The sequence below is a fragment of the Balaenoptera physalus genome (assembly GCF_965194825.1).
Source record: "Balaenoptera physalus genome assembly, chromosome: 4".
Lineage (NCBI taxonomy): Eukaryota > Metazoa > Chordata > Mammalia > Artiodactyla > Balaenopteridae > Balaenoptera > Balaenoptera physalus.
Window position 1 is genome coordinate 39,645,651 of NC_138891.1, and position 14,290 is coordinate 39,659,940.

Here is a 14,290-nt window from a genome sequence, read left to right on the forward strand (position 1 = left end):
TTACAGATTTTTTCCCATAAGAATATTATTTTTTAATAGAATACAATTTTTTCTCCATAAGTTTGCTTCATACAATATAATTGTGACATTGTGTTCTTAAATATGTCCTCATTTATCAGTTCTTATTTTGAGAAATTGCTGTATTCCATGCATTTGTATTTGATGCTAGTTTCTTCTTTATTTCATAAAGTTTTTTTTTTTTCTGGCTCTGAATAACATTAGTACCATTTACCAGTTTTAGATGGAATTCATACCAATCCCTGGAGTCTAATACACTCTAAAATAGCTAAAGCATTAGAAATTTTGGCACTCAAGCCGCAAAGGTTTTTTCAGTCTAAGTCAGCTTAGTCTGATGATACCTAACTAAAAATGGATTAGTCGAAAAATGTTCTTTTAACTGTATATTCTGTTTCTTCTTTCTTCTTAATCTTTTCTTAAAAAGCAACTATAACTGGCAATCAGAATGATGGCAACATAAATCAGGCTGCCTCCTCTCCATTTCCATCTCCAGCTTATCTACTTTTTCTGAGTCAAGAAGCTACTGATGCAAATAGGCAGGTGCGACCTGGAGGGTTTCAGCCAAGAGACCTGTTGTGATGCTTTCCCTCTCTGGGACAGACTCAAGGCTGAAACACTGTGGAGGAGCACTTGGAAAGAATTTGAAGGGCAAGTGACTGAGAGAAAAAGACTGCAACTGAGAATTCCATACCATTCAAATTATTCACCAGTTGTGGTGAAAGAAAGATATTTGCAGGTGGGAAAAAAGTCAGAGAACATGTGTATCTGAATATCCTATCCAAGAAAAATGCTTGTGAAATGAATCAAATATTTTTAAGAGCAAAAATACTTATAAAGACAAATTACTTTTAAAAGTCTGGCTAATCTAACAGTGTGTTTGTCCCCATAGTTGGAATTGATCCCTATATTTCACAAATAATTTAGGAAGTTATATTTGTATAGGCAAATGTACTATCTTGGATAGATTTTTTTTGAACAGAATCAAAAATCTGTCCGTATGCTTTTATATCTGTGAAGTTAATTGCTTTGAATTCATGAATATCCTAGTGATGTAGTTAGAAGAATCCTGAGATTTGGAGTCAGAAGGTCTTAATTTCAGCCTATCATTTACTAGTAAAGGCAAGTTAGTAAACTACTCTTATTCCCTGGTTTTCTTTATCTTTGAAATATGAATCCTGTATTATAGATAGTTAGAGGAATTAATAAAATCTAAATATGTCTTAACAGGTGTTTTTATCATAATCATCAACCATCAAGACTCTTTAGGGACGGTAATCACCATATTTTTAAGACATAAGTTTTAACTGGGGGAGAGAGGGAGCTGCTATGTAGGGGTTTTTGTGGGTTAAGAGACTAACAATATTGTTAATATTTTACTGAATATGGGTACTCATCAGTTTGTATATTTGTTTTAAATATTTCTTATTTGGTAAAAATAATCTTTTCTTATGAAATACCTATAACTTTCCCGTGAAATATCTTAAGCAATAAAGTTTCTCACATTTTTCTATCAAACGTCACTGCTTACTAGGATACTCTGAAATGTATACTTCATAATTCTGTGCTTGCTTGAGACCTGCTAGTCAGAACATTATTTCCTTCTTGCCATTCTAGTTATTGCTATGTTGCACAAAGTATCAATATCATGTTTCTACTGTGTTTGTTAAGTAGATGGCAGAGATTACAGACTGTCTGTTTTGGGATTGAATCTGGCTCTGAGAAGTACTGTTTGTTCCACACAGTATTTGTCTTTATGGTGACTTAAAGTCTCAGGAAAAAAATCAAGAAGTTTTATAACCCTTGATTTGCATTTCTGCTGACAACAGTGAGTTGGTGCTGAGTACCAGCTGCTTTCTTTAGCTGGGCCATGTGCTCTACAGTTCTGCACACTCACTATGCTCCCTGATACTGATGTCAAATGTCATTTGCCTTTCATCGTTATAAATGTTCATGTTAATTGCTTGGCAGTTTCCTTTATAACTGTTAGATCATATTCAGTAGATGTCACAGTCTTCTATTGATATTTTGCTATGATATTTTAATTTGATGTCACGTTTTTAATATTGATAACTTTATAAAGCACACTTACATACATTTTTTTCCACAAACATATGACATAAAATATTCTTTTTGTTTGTCAACTCCTCCTTCTCTCATATCCAATCAGCCCTTTCATGTTACCAATTAAATGTTTCTCAAATCTAGGTCTTCCTGTCCAACCTTACTGCTACTGCTCCTCCCCAGGCCCTCATCATCTCTCATCTGGAGCTCTTTAATTGCTCCCTAACTGAGCTCCTTGCCTTCTGTCACATTCTTTGCGCTTCATCCTCAAGTATATTTCTAGAATGATGTGTCAGAGTGCAGATCTCATCTCATCACCCCACTATTTCAAATTCTCCCAAGTCTCTCCATCTTATATGGCAGGGGTCAACAGTCTTTTCCTTAAAGATCTACATAATAAACATTTTAGACTTTGCTGGCCATGAGAGTTCTGCCACAAATAGTTGACTCTGCTGTTGTTGAGTTGAGCACAAAAGCAACCATGGACAATATATAAACCAATGGGCATGGCTGTGTTCCAATAAAACTTATTTACAAAACCAGGTTTAGGTCATAGTTTGTTAATCCCTCTTCTGTGGTATAAAAGGCTAGCCCTGTCTTCTTTCCTGTCTCATCTACCACTCTCCTATCCTGTTTCTTACAGTTTATTCAGAAATACCATTCAAATTCTTACACTTTTCTGAGCACAACATCTTCTTTCCATATCCAATTATGTAATTCTTTTCATTCAGGCTGTTTTTTCACAAATAGCAAAACATTCAAATATATCTTGTAAAATGTTAATTCTCAAATGATGGTATTATATATAAACATGAGATTATTTAGTCACTTACTGACATCTTAAGAAATGTAAAGTCTTAAGTATTAAAAACAGTTTTTAACAAGTCTTTCATAAAGATCATAACCTTGATACAATCCATCTTATAGTTTGGATGCCATCAACATATTATCCAAAAATCTCAGAATAAGGTCACTGGTAGGAAAGTAGTTTCAGCATTATCAACTGTATTGAATCAAAGTTCATTGAGAGAATAATTTTAGAACAGTTAGTAGGAATTGAAAGCAGTAACTCACATTGTGTCCTATCTTTATCACAATTGCTCCTTTCAAATACCGTAAGGAAAGCAGAAAATATTTGGTTTTAGGATATGATTTGCCTGAGGTATTGGACTTTAAGTTGCTATTTAAATTCTAATAGGTCATTTTGCATGTTTCCATATGCAAAGAAACAACACAACTTGAGAGTATGTTGTTAAATGTGTGGGTTTTGCCTCCTTATTAAATTGCATGTATTTAGGCTGTTGCTGACTGGTACATGTTGGATAACAAATAAAAGTTTTTCCAGTAAAAAAAAAAAAAAAAAAAAGAAGAACTTCATTCTTGCATCATAATAATGAAAAGTGTGATTTGATTACTAGGGTGAGAGAGTAGATTGGTAGAGCTGCTGTGATGGAATTTTGTTAAGATGTGGGTGGATATTAATACTGATTATGACAAAGTTCTCTCAATTTTCTGATACTCACATAATAATGCATTAATTTAAAGCTCTGTTAAAACTCCCTTGTAAGTGTCTTTTATGGTTGATTTTTAGCCTCCAGCTGAACAGGCCAAAGCAAGACTACAACTGGTTCTTGAAGCTGCTGGTAAGTGTTAATAATTAACTTTATTTAAATGAAAATATGTGAAATAAATCCTAGCATGCTTACAGATGGGTCAAAGAGCAAAACACCTATTTTCATATAGCCTCACAAATTTATGAGATCTTTGTATGGCTGTATTTTACCTCAAATATTTTTTGCTATAGTATGATGTTAAAAGGTCATTCTTTACCTTCTTATTTATAAAACTGGCTTCGATTTTAGTTTTAATTTTGATGAAATCCAGTTTATTGATTTTTGTCTTTTATGGACTGTGCTTTTAGTGGCATGTTTAAGAAGAATTTTATACCTTTACATTTTATATTTGAGGCTGTGATCATTTTGATTTAATTTTTATATAAGGTGTGATTTTTAGATCAAGGTTTTGCTCTAAAGGAAATGAGATAAATGTTTAATAATTCTTCCAGTTACATTAGACTAACTCATTGGACTATTCGTCTGGATACCATCTAATCTTAAAAATCTGTATGTTTTAATATCTCAATTGCACAATAATTCTTTCTTTGATTTTAGATTATAATACCCAGATTCATGTACACATTAAATACTTTACTTTTTAAAAAATATAAGAGATCCATGTTATCTTTTCCAAGTACTGATATTTTACTCTGAATCTTAATGTGCTTTTTAAAAATATATGTTACATTCAAATAATAAGTTGTCAAGATCAAGCATGAGGTAGGGTTAGAATAATATTACCAAAGGAGTACATGTTTCTTAAAATTATTTACTTTTTAAGGATCTGTAAAGAGTTCATAATTTCCAACTGGAAAATGAGAATTCTATTTTGACATCAAAAGTAATTTCAGACTACCAAATGATAGTAGTTATATTTTTAATATTCATTGCAAAAATACATGTATGCATATTAATTCAAGGATTTCTTAGATTAGCTCCTTTAATTCCTACCCAACATGTCTACAGTCTAAAGATTGGGAATACCAGTATAAATGATATACTAGCTTCATAAATCACTAATTGAAGTAACTTACCGTATAAAAATTAATATTTTGACTGTGAATCTTTATACCACTTCATATTACTTTAAAAGTCATTTATCTTTATGTATTGATCTTACTCATTTTATCTTTAATTACATAGAAAACATGACATACTAAAATTTTGCTTACTGTTAGGTTTTTCAAATTTTGACTCTCCAATTAATATACTATAGGATAAAGCTAGTTAATACGATTCTTTGTTATTTATATAATATATATTCATTCTTTAGTGGCATTTTGCTTAGAAGAAATATTTCCAGGTTCATTACTTGAGTACTGACAAACTCTTGCTTTAAAGGAAAATATTTATGGTGCTTAGTCCAGAAAATATTTGTTTCTATTAATGCAACTATAAAGAATTGTATTTCATAGTTTTATACAGTTTTCTTTACCTTTAAAAAAATTTTTTTTAACATCTCTATTGGAGTATAATTGCTTTACAATGGTGTGTTAGTTTCTGCTTTATAACAAAGTGAATCAGATATACATATACATATATCCCCATATCTCCTCCCTCTTGCGTCTCCCTCCCACCTTCCCTATCCCACCCCTCTAGGTGGTCACAAAAAGCGTATTATAAAACAGATCTGACAGTGCAGACCTCAGTGTATAACTTGCTTATATTGGTTCCAGCTGTCATTCCTCATTTTTTAATTTAACATTCTAAATTCTATTAAGGATAAATAGGGAGGTTCTGTGAATTTGACAAACATTCAAAATATTATGACAATTTTCAAATTAAAAAACTTAACATTGCCCCCCATAAGCAAAGGACAGACCTTAGCTAGATATAGGATTATTTATTTAATCATTTTCTTCTTATTGAACATTTACATTGTCTCTAGCTTTTCCCTCTTATCCATAATACTGTTATGCACATCCTGTTACAAATAGTGTTTTTTATAGTTTAGCTTATTTTCTTGGAATTGATTACTATAGAAATGAGTTTATGAGATTAGAGGGTGCTAATATGTAGAGTGGCTTTTTATACATTCTTGCTAAATTGTTTTACAAAAGGATTGTGTTGTAACCATTGTCACTGGTTAAGAAACCATTTTAACCAGATTTTGTTTTTTGATGCCATTTCCATGACTATATTGCTTTATAACATGAAATAACATATTATACCCCTTTGAAAAACATACATTACTGTTATTAATGAGAACTTGTGGCCTTTGAGAGGAGAAGCAGATAGATGGATATAGGGGAGCACTAAGCAAATATAGAACTTATTGTCAAGGTTCTGGATCTCTGTTTCAGTGATGAATCAAGGTATTCATTGTATTATTAAAAATAAACAAACAAGCAAAATAAAGTAGGGGGGAATAAGAACTTGAGCTCAGTCTGGTAAGGCTCATGGATAAAGTCTAGCCTGGTCCTAAGATTGAGGTGGCTGGATAGGAAGGCCTGGTAGTTCCCATTCTGTCTCATTGGAGTTTACCTGAGTTCCCAGGGAAAACACCCTCAACTTTAGGGCCTTAAAATTGGGTATAGGATGCAGAGAAAGCTTTCGACAAAATTCAACACCCATTTATGATAAAAGCCCTGCAGAAAGTAGGCATAGAGGGAACTTTCCTCAACATAATAAAGGCCATATATGACAAACCCACAGCCAACATTGTCCTCAATGGTGAAAAACTGAAACCATTTCCACTAAGATCAGGAACAAGACAAGGTTGCCCACTCTCACCACTATTATTCAACATAGTTTTGGAAGTGTTAGCCACAGCAATCAGAGAAGACAAAGAAATAAAAGGAATCCAAATCGGAAAAGAAGAAGTAAAGCTGTCACTATTTGCAGATGACATGATACTATACATAGAGAATCCTAAAGATGCTACCAGAAAACTCCTAGAGCTAATCAATGAATTTGGTAAAGTAGCAGGATACAAAATTAATGCACAGAAATCTCTTGCATTTCTATACACTAATGACGAAAAATCTGAAAGTGAAATTAAGAAAACACTCCCATTTACCATTGCAACAAAAAGAATAAAATATCTAGGAATAAACCTACCTAAGGAGACAAAAGACCTGTATGCAGAAAATTATAAGACACTGATGAAAGAAATTAAAGATGATACAAATAGATGGAGAGATATACCATGTTCCTGGATTGGAAGAATCAACATTGTGAAAATGACTCTACTACCCAAAGCAATCTACAGATTCAATGCAATCCCTATCAAACTACCACTGGCATTTTTCACAGAACTAGAACAAAAAATTTCACAATTTGTATGGAAACACAAAAGACCCCGAATAGCCAAAGCAATCTTGAGAACGAAAAATGGAGCTGGGGGAATCAGGCTCCCTGACTTCAGACTATATTACAAAGCTTCAGTAATCAAGACAGTTTGGTACTGGCACAAAAACAGAAATATAGATCAATGGAACAGGATAGAAAGCCCAGAGATAAACCCACACACATATGGGCACCTTATTTTTGATAAAGGAGGCAAGCATATACAGTGGAGAAAAGACAGCCTCTTCAATAAGTGGTGCTGGGAAAATTGGACAGGTACATGTAAAAGTATGAAAGTAGAACACTCCCTGACACCATGCACAAAAATAAACTCAAAATGGATTAAAGACCTAAGTGTAAGGGCAGACACTATCAAACTCTTAGAGGAAAACATAGGCAGAACACTCTATGACATACATCACAGCAAGATTCTTTTTGACCCAGCTCCCAGAGAAATGGAAATAAGAACACAAATAAACAAATGGGACCTAATGAAACTTAAAAGCTTTTGCACAGCAAAGGAAACCATAAACAAGACCAAAAGACAACTATCAGAATGGGAGAAAATATTTGCAAATGAAGCAACTGACAAAGGATTAATCTCCAAGATTTACAAGCAGCTCATGCAGCTCAATAACAAAAAAACGAACAACCCAATCCAAAAATGGGCCGAAGACCTAAATAGACATTTCTCCAAAGAAGATATACAGATGGCCTACAGACACATGAAAGAATGCTCAACATCATTAATCATTAGAGAAATGCAAATCAAAACTACAATGAGATATCATCTCACACCGGTCAGAATGGCCATCATCAAAAAATCTAGAAACAATAAATGCTGGAGAGGGTGTGGAGGAAAGGGAACACTCTTGCACTGTTGGTGGGAATGTAAATTGATACAGCCACTATGGAGAACAGTATGGAGGTTCCTTAAAAAACTACAAATAGAACTACCATACGACCCAGCAATCCCACTACTGGGCATATACCCTGAGAAAACCATAGGTCAAAAAGAGTCATGTACCAAAATGTTCATTGCAGCTCTATTTACAATAGCCAGGACATGGAAGCAATCTAAATGTCCATCGACAGATGAATGGATAAAGAAGATGTGGCACATATATACAATGGAATATTACTCAGCCATAAAAAGAAATGAAATGGAGGTATTTGTAATGAGGTGGATGGAGTTAGAGTCTGTCATACAGAGTGAAGTAAGTCAGAAAGAGAAAAACAAATACAGTATGCTAACACATATATACGGAATCTAAGGGGAAAAAAAAAAAAAAAAAAAAAAAGGCCATGAAGAACCTAGTGGCAAGACGGGAATAAAGACACAGACCTACTAGAGAATGGACTTGAGGATATGGGGAGGGGGTGGGGTGAGATGTGACAGGGTAAGAGAGTGTCATGGACATATATACACTACCAAATGTAAAATAGATAACTAGTGGGAAGCAGCCGCATAGCACAGGGAGATCAGCTCAGTGCTTTGTGACCACCTAGAGGGATGGGACGGGGAGGGTGGGAGGGAGGGAGATGCAAGAGGGAAGAGAAATGGGAACATATTGTATATGTATAACTGATTCACTTTGTTATAAAGCAGAAGCTAACACACCGTTGTAAGGCAATTATACTTCAATAAAGATGTTAAAAAAAAAAAAAAAAAAAAAAAATTGGGTATAGGGAAGAACTTAAGGCTGTATGCTAGATTCTTGAGCCAGGATTTATTTCAGCCTTATAGTTACCATAATCTGGTAGATAGGGTTCATATGTAGAAATCTTGCTGACTAGACTTAGTCTTTTACTCTAATTGTGGGTCCCAGAAGAAAGTTTTATATATAACCATTGCATTGTTATTGATTTATTAGTGAATGTTAATAATGGCCTTGGTTTGGAATTAAAATATATTTAATAACATTTGGCAATAATTACTAGCGGTATGATTTTGAAAGACATATGTATGAGTAAAATACATTAAGCAAAATGTAACTATGTACCTTGAATTTGAAGTCAGAGATTTTATTGTATTTGTTATGATCATATTTTGTATATACTAAACTGTTAACATTTTTATATTTTGCTATGCTAAATCTTCAGATTTAGATAGAATCTTCTTTCATGTTCATTGCCAAAATGCAATTGAAATGAAGTTTCATGTCTCTTGTTTAACTTTTAATTTGAAGGTGATGTGAAGTTAAGGTTACATCTAAGATGTTTTGTTTTTTCCAAATGCAGGAGGATTTAAGCTTGTAAAACTATATAAATTTGTAAGATTGAGTCTTTAAGTTATCAATATAACTTCAGATAATGATTTACTTTATGATATTGAGTAAATCCAATTAAAAATCCTCTTGGCCATGACTTCTTTCTTTTCATTTAAAAAATACTTTTACCATTATCACATTCATTAAGATTCAAAACCTTGAAATGTTTATCTTTGACTTCTTTATAGGCACTCATTCACCTAGAATTAATGACTTATTTTGAAATATTTTTTATAGTTATCCCTCTATTATCTTTCCCACTGCCAACTCCTTAGTCTGGACACCAAAAATCCACCCAGAGGTTAATCCATTACCTCCTAGTTGGTCTTTTGCTTCAATTCTATCTCTTCTCCCGAGAGAGGGTGGTGAATAGTGGAAGGGTTCTAAGCCTGCTTCCACTGCTCACTCATTCTGTGACCTTCAGTAGTTTGATGTTTATTGTTTAGACAAAACGGTTTTTTTTTAAAATGGAATATGGCAGATGTGTGTATTTTCTAGTTTACTGTAGTTCTTTACTTTTTAAAAGTAATTTATTGAGGTGAAATTCACATAAGACAAAATAAAACATAACAGTTTAAAGTGACAATTCAGTGGCATTAAATACATCCACAAAGCTATATAACCACCACCTCTATCTAGTTTAAAAACATTTCCAAAGTAAAACCTATTACCTATTAGGCAGTTTCTCTCCCCTCTCCTTACCCGCAGCTCCTGGCAACCGCAACCATCAACCTGCCCTCTATCTCTATGGATTTATCTATTCTGCATATTTCATATAAATGGAATCATACAGTGTGTGACCTTGTGTGTCTAGCCTCTTTCATTTAGCATGTTTTGGAGGTATAGCCATGTTGTAGCCTGTGTCAGTATTTTATTCCTTTCTATGACTGAATAATATTCCACTGAATGTGTGTATATATATATATATATATATATATGTGTGTGTGTGTGTGTGTGTGTGTGTGTATGTGTGTTTACACACACGCCATTTGTTTATCCATTCATCTATTGATGGAAATTTGGGTTTTTTCCACCTTTTGGCTATTGTGAACAGTGTAGCTTTGAACATGCATATATATATGTACTTGTTTGAGTAACCATTTGTAATTTTGAGGGGTATACACCTAGGAGTATAATTATGGAGTCATTTGGTAAATTCTTTGTTTAACTTTTTGTAAAACCACCAAACTTTTCCACAGCGGCTGAACCATATTACATTCCCACCAGCAGTATAAAATTATAGCCCCCTATTGTCTCAACTAGACTGTGTTGCATATTTAAGTTACCTATTTGACAGTATCAATATTTAGGTTTTGAGGATTTCCCTACACCATTATCTCCTAGTCTGTAGGGGGAGAAGATGATGATTACCTTATAGGATTGTTGTGAAGATAAATATTATAAGTGAAGTACCTAGCCCAGAGTCTGGCAGATGGTAGCCACCAGAAAATTATTGCCATATTGCTTCTGGTGAGTACCACTGCTAGATGATTCTTTCTCAGCCACCACTTGGTCATGCTGCTCCTTTGCTCAAAATTATTCACTGGCTCTAGATTGCTTACAAGATCAATTTTACACTTATGTGCTTAAGGTTCCAAGGTTTTGTATGGTGGATTCACAGACTTTTCTAACTTTTTTTCTTAGAATTCATTTTTATACTTCTTCTCGTTATTCTTTGAGTTACTCATGTTCTTTTCTACCTGGGAATTTTTGTTTGTGATTTTTTTCTCCTCTAGAAATGTCTTTCTCCTTCCCCTTTCTCTCTCTAAACACTTCAGTACGAATCTCAAATAACATTTCCACGTGATTTCTCTGACCATTACAGCATGTAATCTTTCTGTTCTCCTTTGAATTCTTTTTCTTTTTTTCTATGCACACCATTCATGTTGGTATTTGCTCACATACTGCTGATATTAATATTTGTTTCATGAGTGTTGGACCTATTTTCCCAATGAAATAATAAATGTCTGAAGGTCAGGAACCATATCTAAAACTTCTGGATCTTTCCCAGGAGTTTTAACAGTGCCTGTAGTGAGTGTCACTATGCCAAATAGAATTCCAGCTATTAATCTTTGGTGACTAAGTCACTGTGAAATAATATTCTGGGTAACTGAAAATTAAGCCTTTGGATGCTGGTGTGCTCACTTAAACCACTCTTTGGTGGATTTTAAATAAATATATTGAAAAGTTCCCTGGCTTCGGAAGTAGAAGATACATGGCAATAATACAACTTTTAATCTTAAACTTTAAGGTAGTACATGACAGAAGAGATAACGAAATGTGATTATCACACAGGAGGAAGAAGGAAGATAATGAGTTTACTTAAAGACTCGTCTCCATCGCTTTTGCTGTCACTGTTGTTTGTCTTGTTAGCATCATTCCACACATTAGTTGATTTTCCACAAAAACACAATGTCGGGCTTCCCTGGTAGCGCAGTGGTTGAGAATCTGCCTGCCAATGCAGGGGACACGGGTTCGAGCCCTGGTCTGGGAAGATCCCACATGCCGCGGAGCAACTAAGCCCGTGAGCCACAACTACTGAGCCTGCGCGTCTGGAGCCCGTGCTCCGCAACAAGAGAGGCCGCGATAGTGAGAGGCCCGCGCACCGCGATGAAGAGTGGCCCCCGCTCGCCGCAACTAGAGAAAGCCCTCGCACAGAAACGAAGACCCAACACAGCCAAAAATAAATAAATAAATAAATTTATTTTTTTTTTTAAAAATCTATGCATTAAAAAAAAAAAAATACCCACAATGTCATCTTATGCTCCATATGCTCATAGGTCTGAAGAAGAATTTAGAGGAGAGATTTTTCCAAAACATAAATATTTTTCATCACCATGAAAAAATGACACTTCTCACAACATAGTTTCAAGAGATAATTTTCTCTAAAAATCTCCGTAATATTTTACTTTTAATAGAATTATTGACACCTGCAACCTTTAAAATTATATCTCTAATGTTATAAGAGAAATAGAAGTTTTTTTAATGCATGTATGGTAAATCCCCTTTATCATAAAATTTCTGTGTAATATTTCATTTTCTAAATAATATCTACAGCACTTTTTACTGTGCTTTATAGTTTTCAAAGCATTTTCATAAATCTTTTATCATTTGACTCACATCCCTGCATGGAGAGCTAATTAACTCCATTTTACAAATATCCCGAAAGCTTAAATGACTTGCAAAAGATCACATACCTAGTAAGTGGGAAAACCAGGGCTCAAATCCAATGATTTCTGACTCCTGAGCTATTTCTATTCATAGGTTAAATCCCTGAGTTACGTTGAGCAGAAAGAAGGGTGATAGAAAACATTACCAAATACGTATCTTGTTTTGTTAGGCATAATGCTACAATTACCTTATAATAAAATAATTTCTATCCTCAAGCAAGCCTTTGATTCTGAAATGAGTTGTTTTTAATTGATAATACAAAAGGATTAATGTTTTATTCAGAATAAAAGTTCTTTTCCTTAACTATTAGGGTGCTCATAGTAGCTATATTTCTGAGAACTTTGAAAAATCTAGGGTAATGTTCTGTGATTACCAGTGTTTTCATCTTCACCCTAACTATGGACATGCATTTCAGTGACCCTTGCTGGGATAGAAGCTAATTAAGTATTGTAAAACACAGAAGAGTTACACACGTAAGAACACTATATCGAGGAAAGAAGCTGTTTTTGGGAATAAGCCATAAGTGCCTCACTCCATCCCAATTATTCTGCAGCATGTTAAACTTGAATTTTCTTCTCTTAGTTACCCATTAAGTACCTGGAAGCCAAGTCCTAACCCTTTCTCTTCATAGCCATCTAATCTTGTAAGTCCCAGTACTTCTCTGAAGTCCAGTCTAGCTTTAAATATTTGTAGTTCTGAGAATTACAAATGGAATTGCCATGATAATGTTGTACTGTTTCTGGGGAACATAGAAAGCCATTCTGCAACCCTGATTTAACATCGACAGAGGTTTTGCTTCTGACCACTGATCCCTGGCTCCAAGAAGTAGGTTGATTTATTGTGAGAGAGGCTTTCATGTAGGGCAAACCTAAAAAAACAGAGCAAGTGATTAAAAAGTTAACTTCTATTTCATATAAATAAATAGTTTTCAGACTTCTTTTTTCCCCATGTAGGCTTCTGCTTGATTGCTTGTTGGTTAGTCTAGATTCACATCCGGCTTCGTTCACTAACTTTGTGAGCTTGAGCAGATCTCTTCCCCTTTGCTCTTCTTTAGTTTCCTCATCTATAAAATGGAGATACTAATAGTACATAACTAATGGGGTTGTTATGGACTTTAAGTGCGTTAACATTTGTAAAACACTTAGAATAGTACCTGGTACATAGTAAGCATTCAGTAAATGTTTGCAATTAGTATGAAAAGCAATAGAGTATGGTGGTCAAGTTCTGAAGTCAGATGGCCTGGGTGCTATTCCCAGATCCATTATTTACTGACAAAACCATGGGAAAATTGTTAAACCTTGCTCAACCTCAGTTTTTTCATTTATGAAATGGGAATGAGAATATATACCTTTAGAGTTTTAATGAAAACTAAATAAATTAACGTAATAAAGTTTTTAGAGCAGCACCTAACATATAACTGAGTGTTCTATAAACATTAGCCAGGAGGAATGGAAGTAGTTTTTTATGGCATCACCAGAGTGGCTTTATGGGGTAATTAAAGAAGAGATATTGAGCCAAACATCCTCCTCATACCACCATACATATACAGTTAAAAGAAGTTATCAAGAATTAAGAATTCTTGTGCTTTTTAAAAGAAACAAATGTATACAACCTTAAATAGTTTCATTGACTTGGGCATTGGTTAAAACCTTTTTTTCATCGAATGTGGTTTCTGCAAAACCACATTTCTTCAGAAATTCTACATAAAATTTAATACCTTTAATGCAAAATCAAATTGATAATGTTAATTTAACTCCCAGTGTCCAATAATGAGCATGATTTTGCACTTTGTGTTAATCCAAAAAGATATACTAGTGCTTCCTAAAGAGAACTATTAAGTAAATTACTTTCAGAAAATATAAGTTA

The 14,290-nt window shown here is 33.9% G+C and overlaps 1 protein-coding gene across 5 annotated transcripts in view; it reads left to right on the top strand.

Annotated features, from left to right (window-relative positions):
• Positions 1–14,290, top strand: part of RSRC1 (arginine and serine rich coiled-coil 1) — a 421,395-nt gene that overhangs the window by 247,422 nt on the left and 159,683 nt on the right. For all 5 annotated transcript variants that reach the window (XM_082459641.1, XM_082459640.1, XM_082459638.1 and 2 more), the window contains one exon: positions 3,671–3,722. In XM_082459641.1, the coding sequence (XP_082315767.1) occupies positions 3,671–3,722 (52 nt within the window). The remainder of the gene's footprint in view (positions 1–3,670; positions 3,723–14,290) is intronic.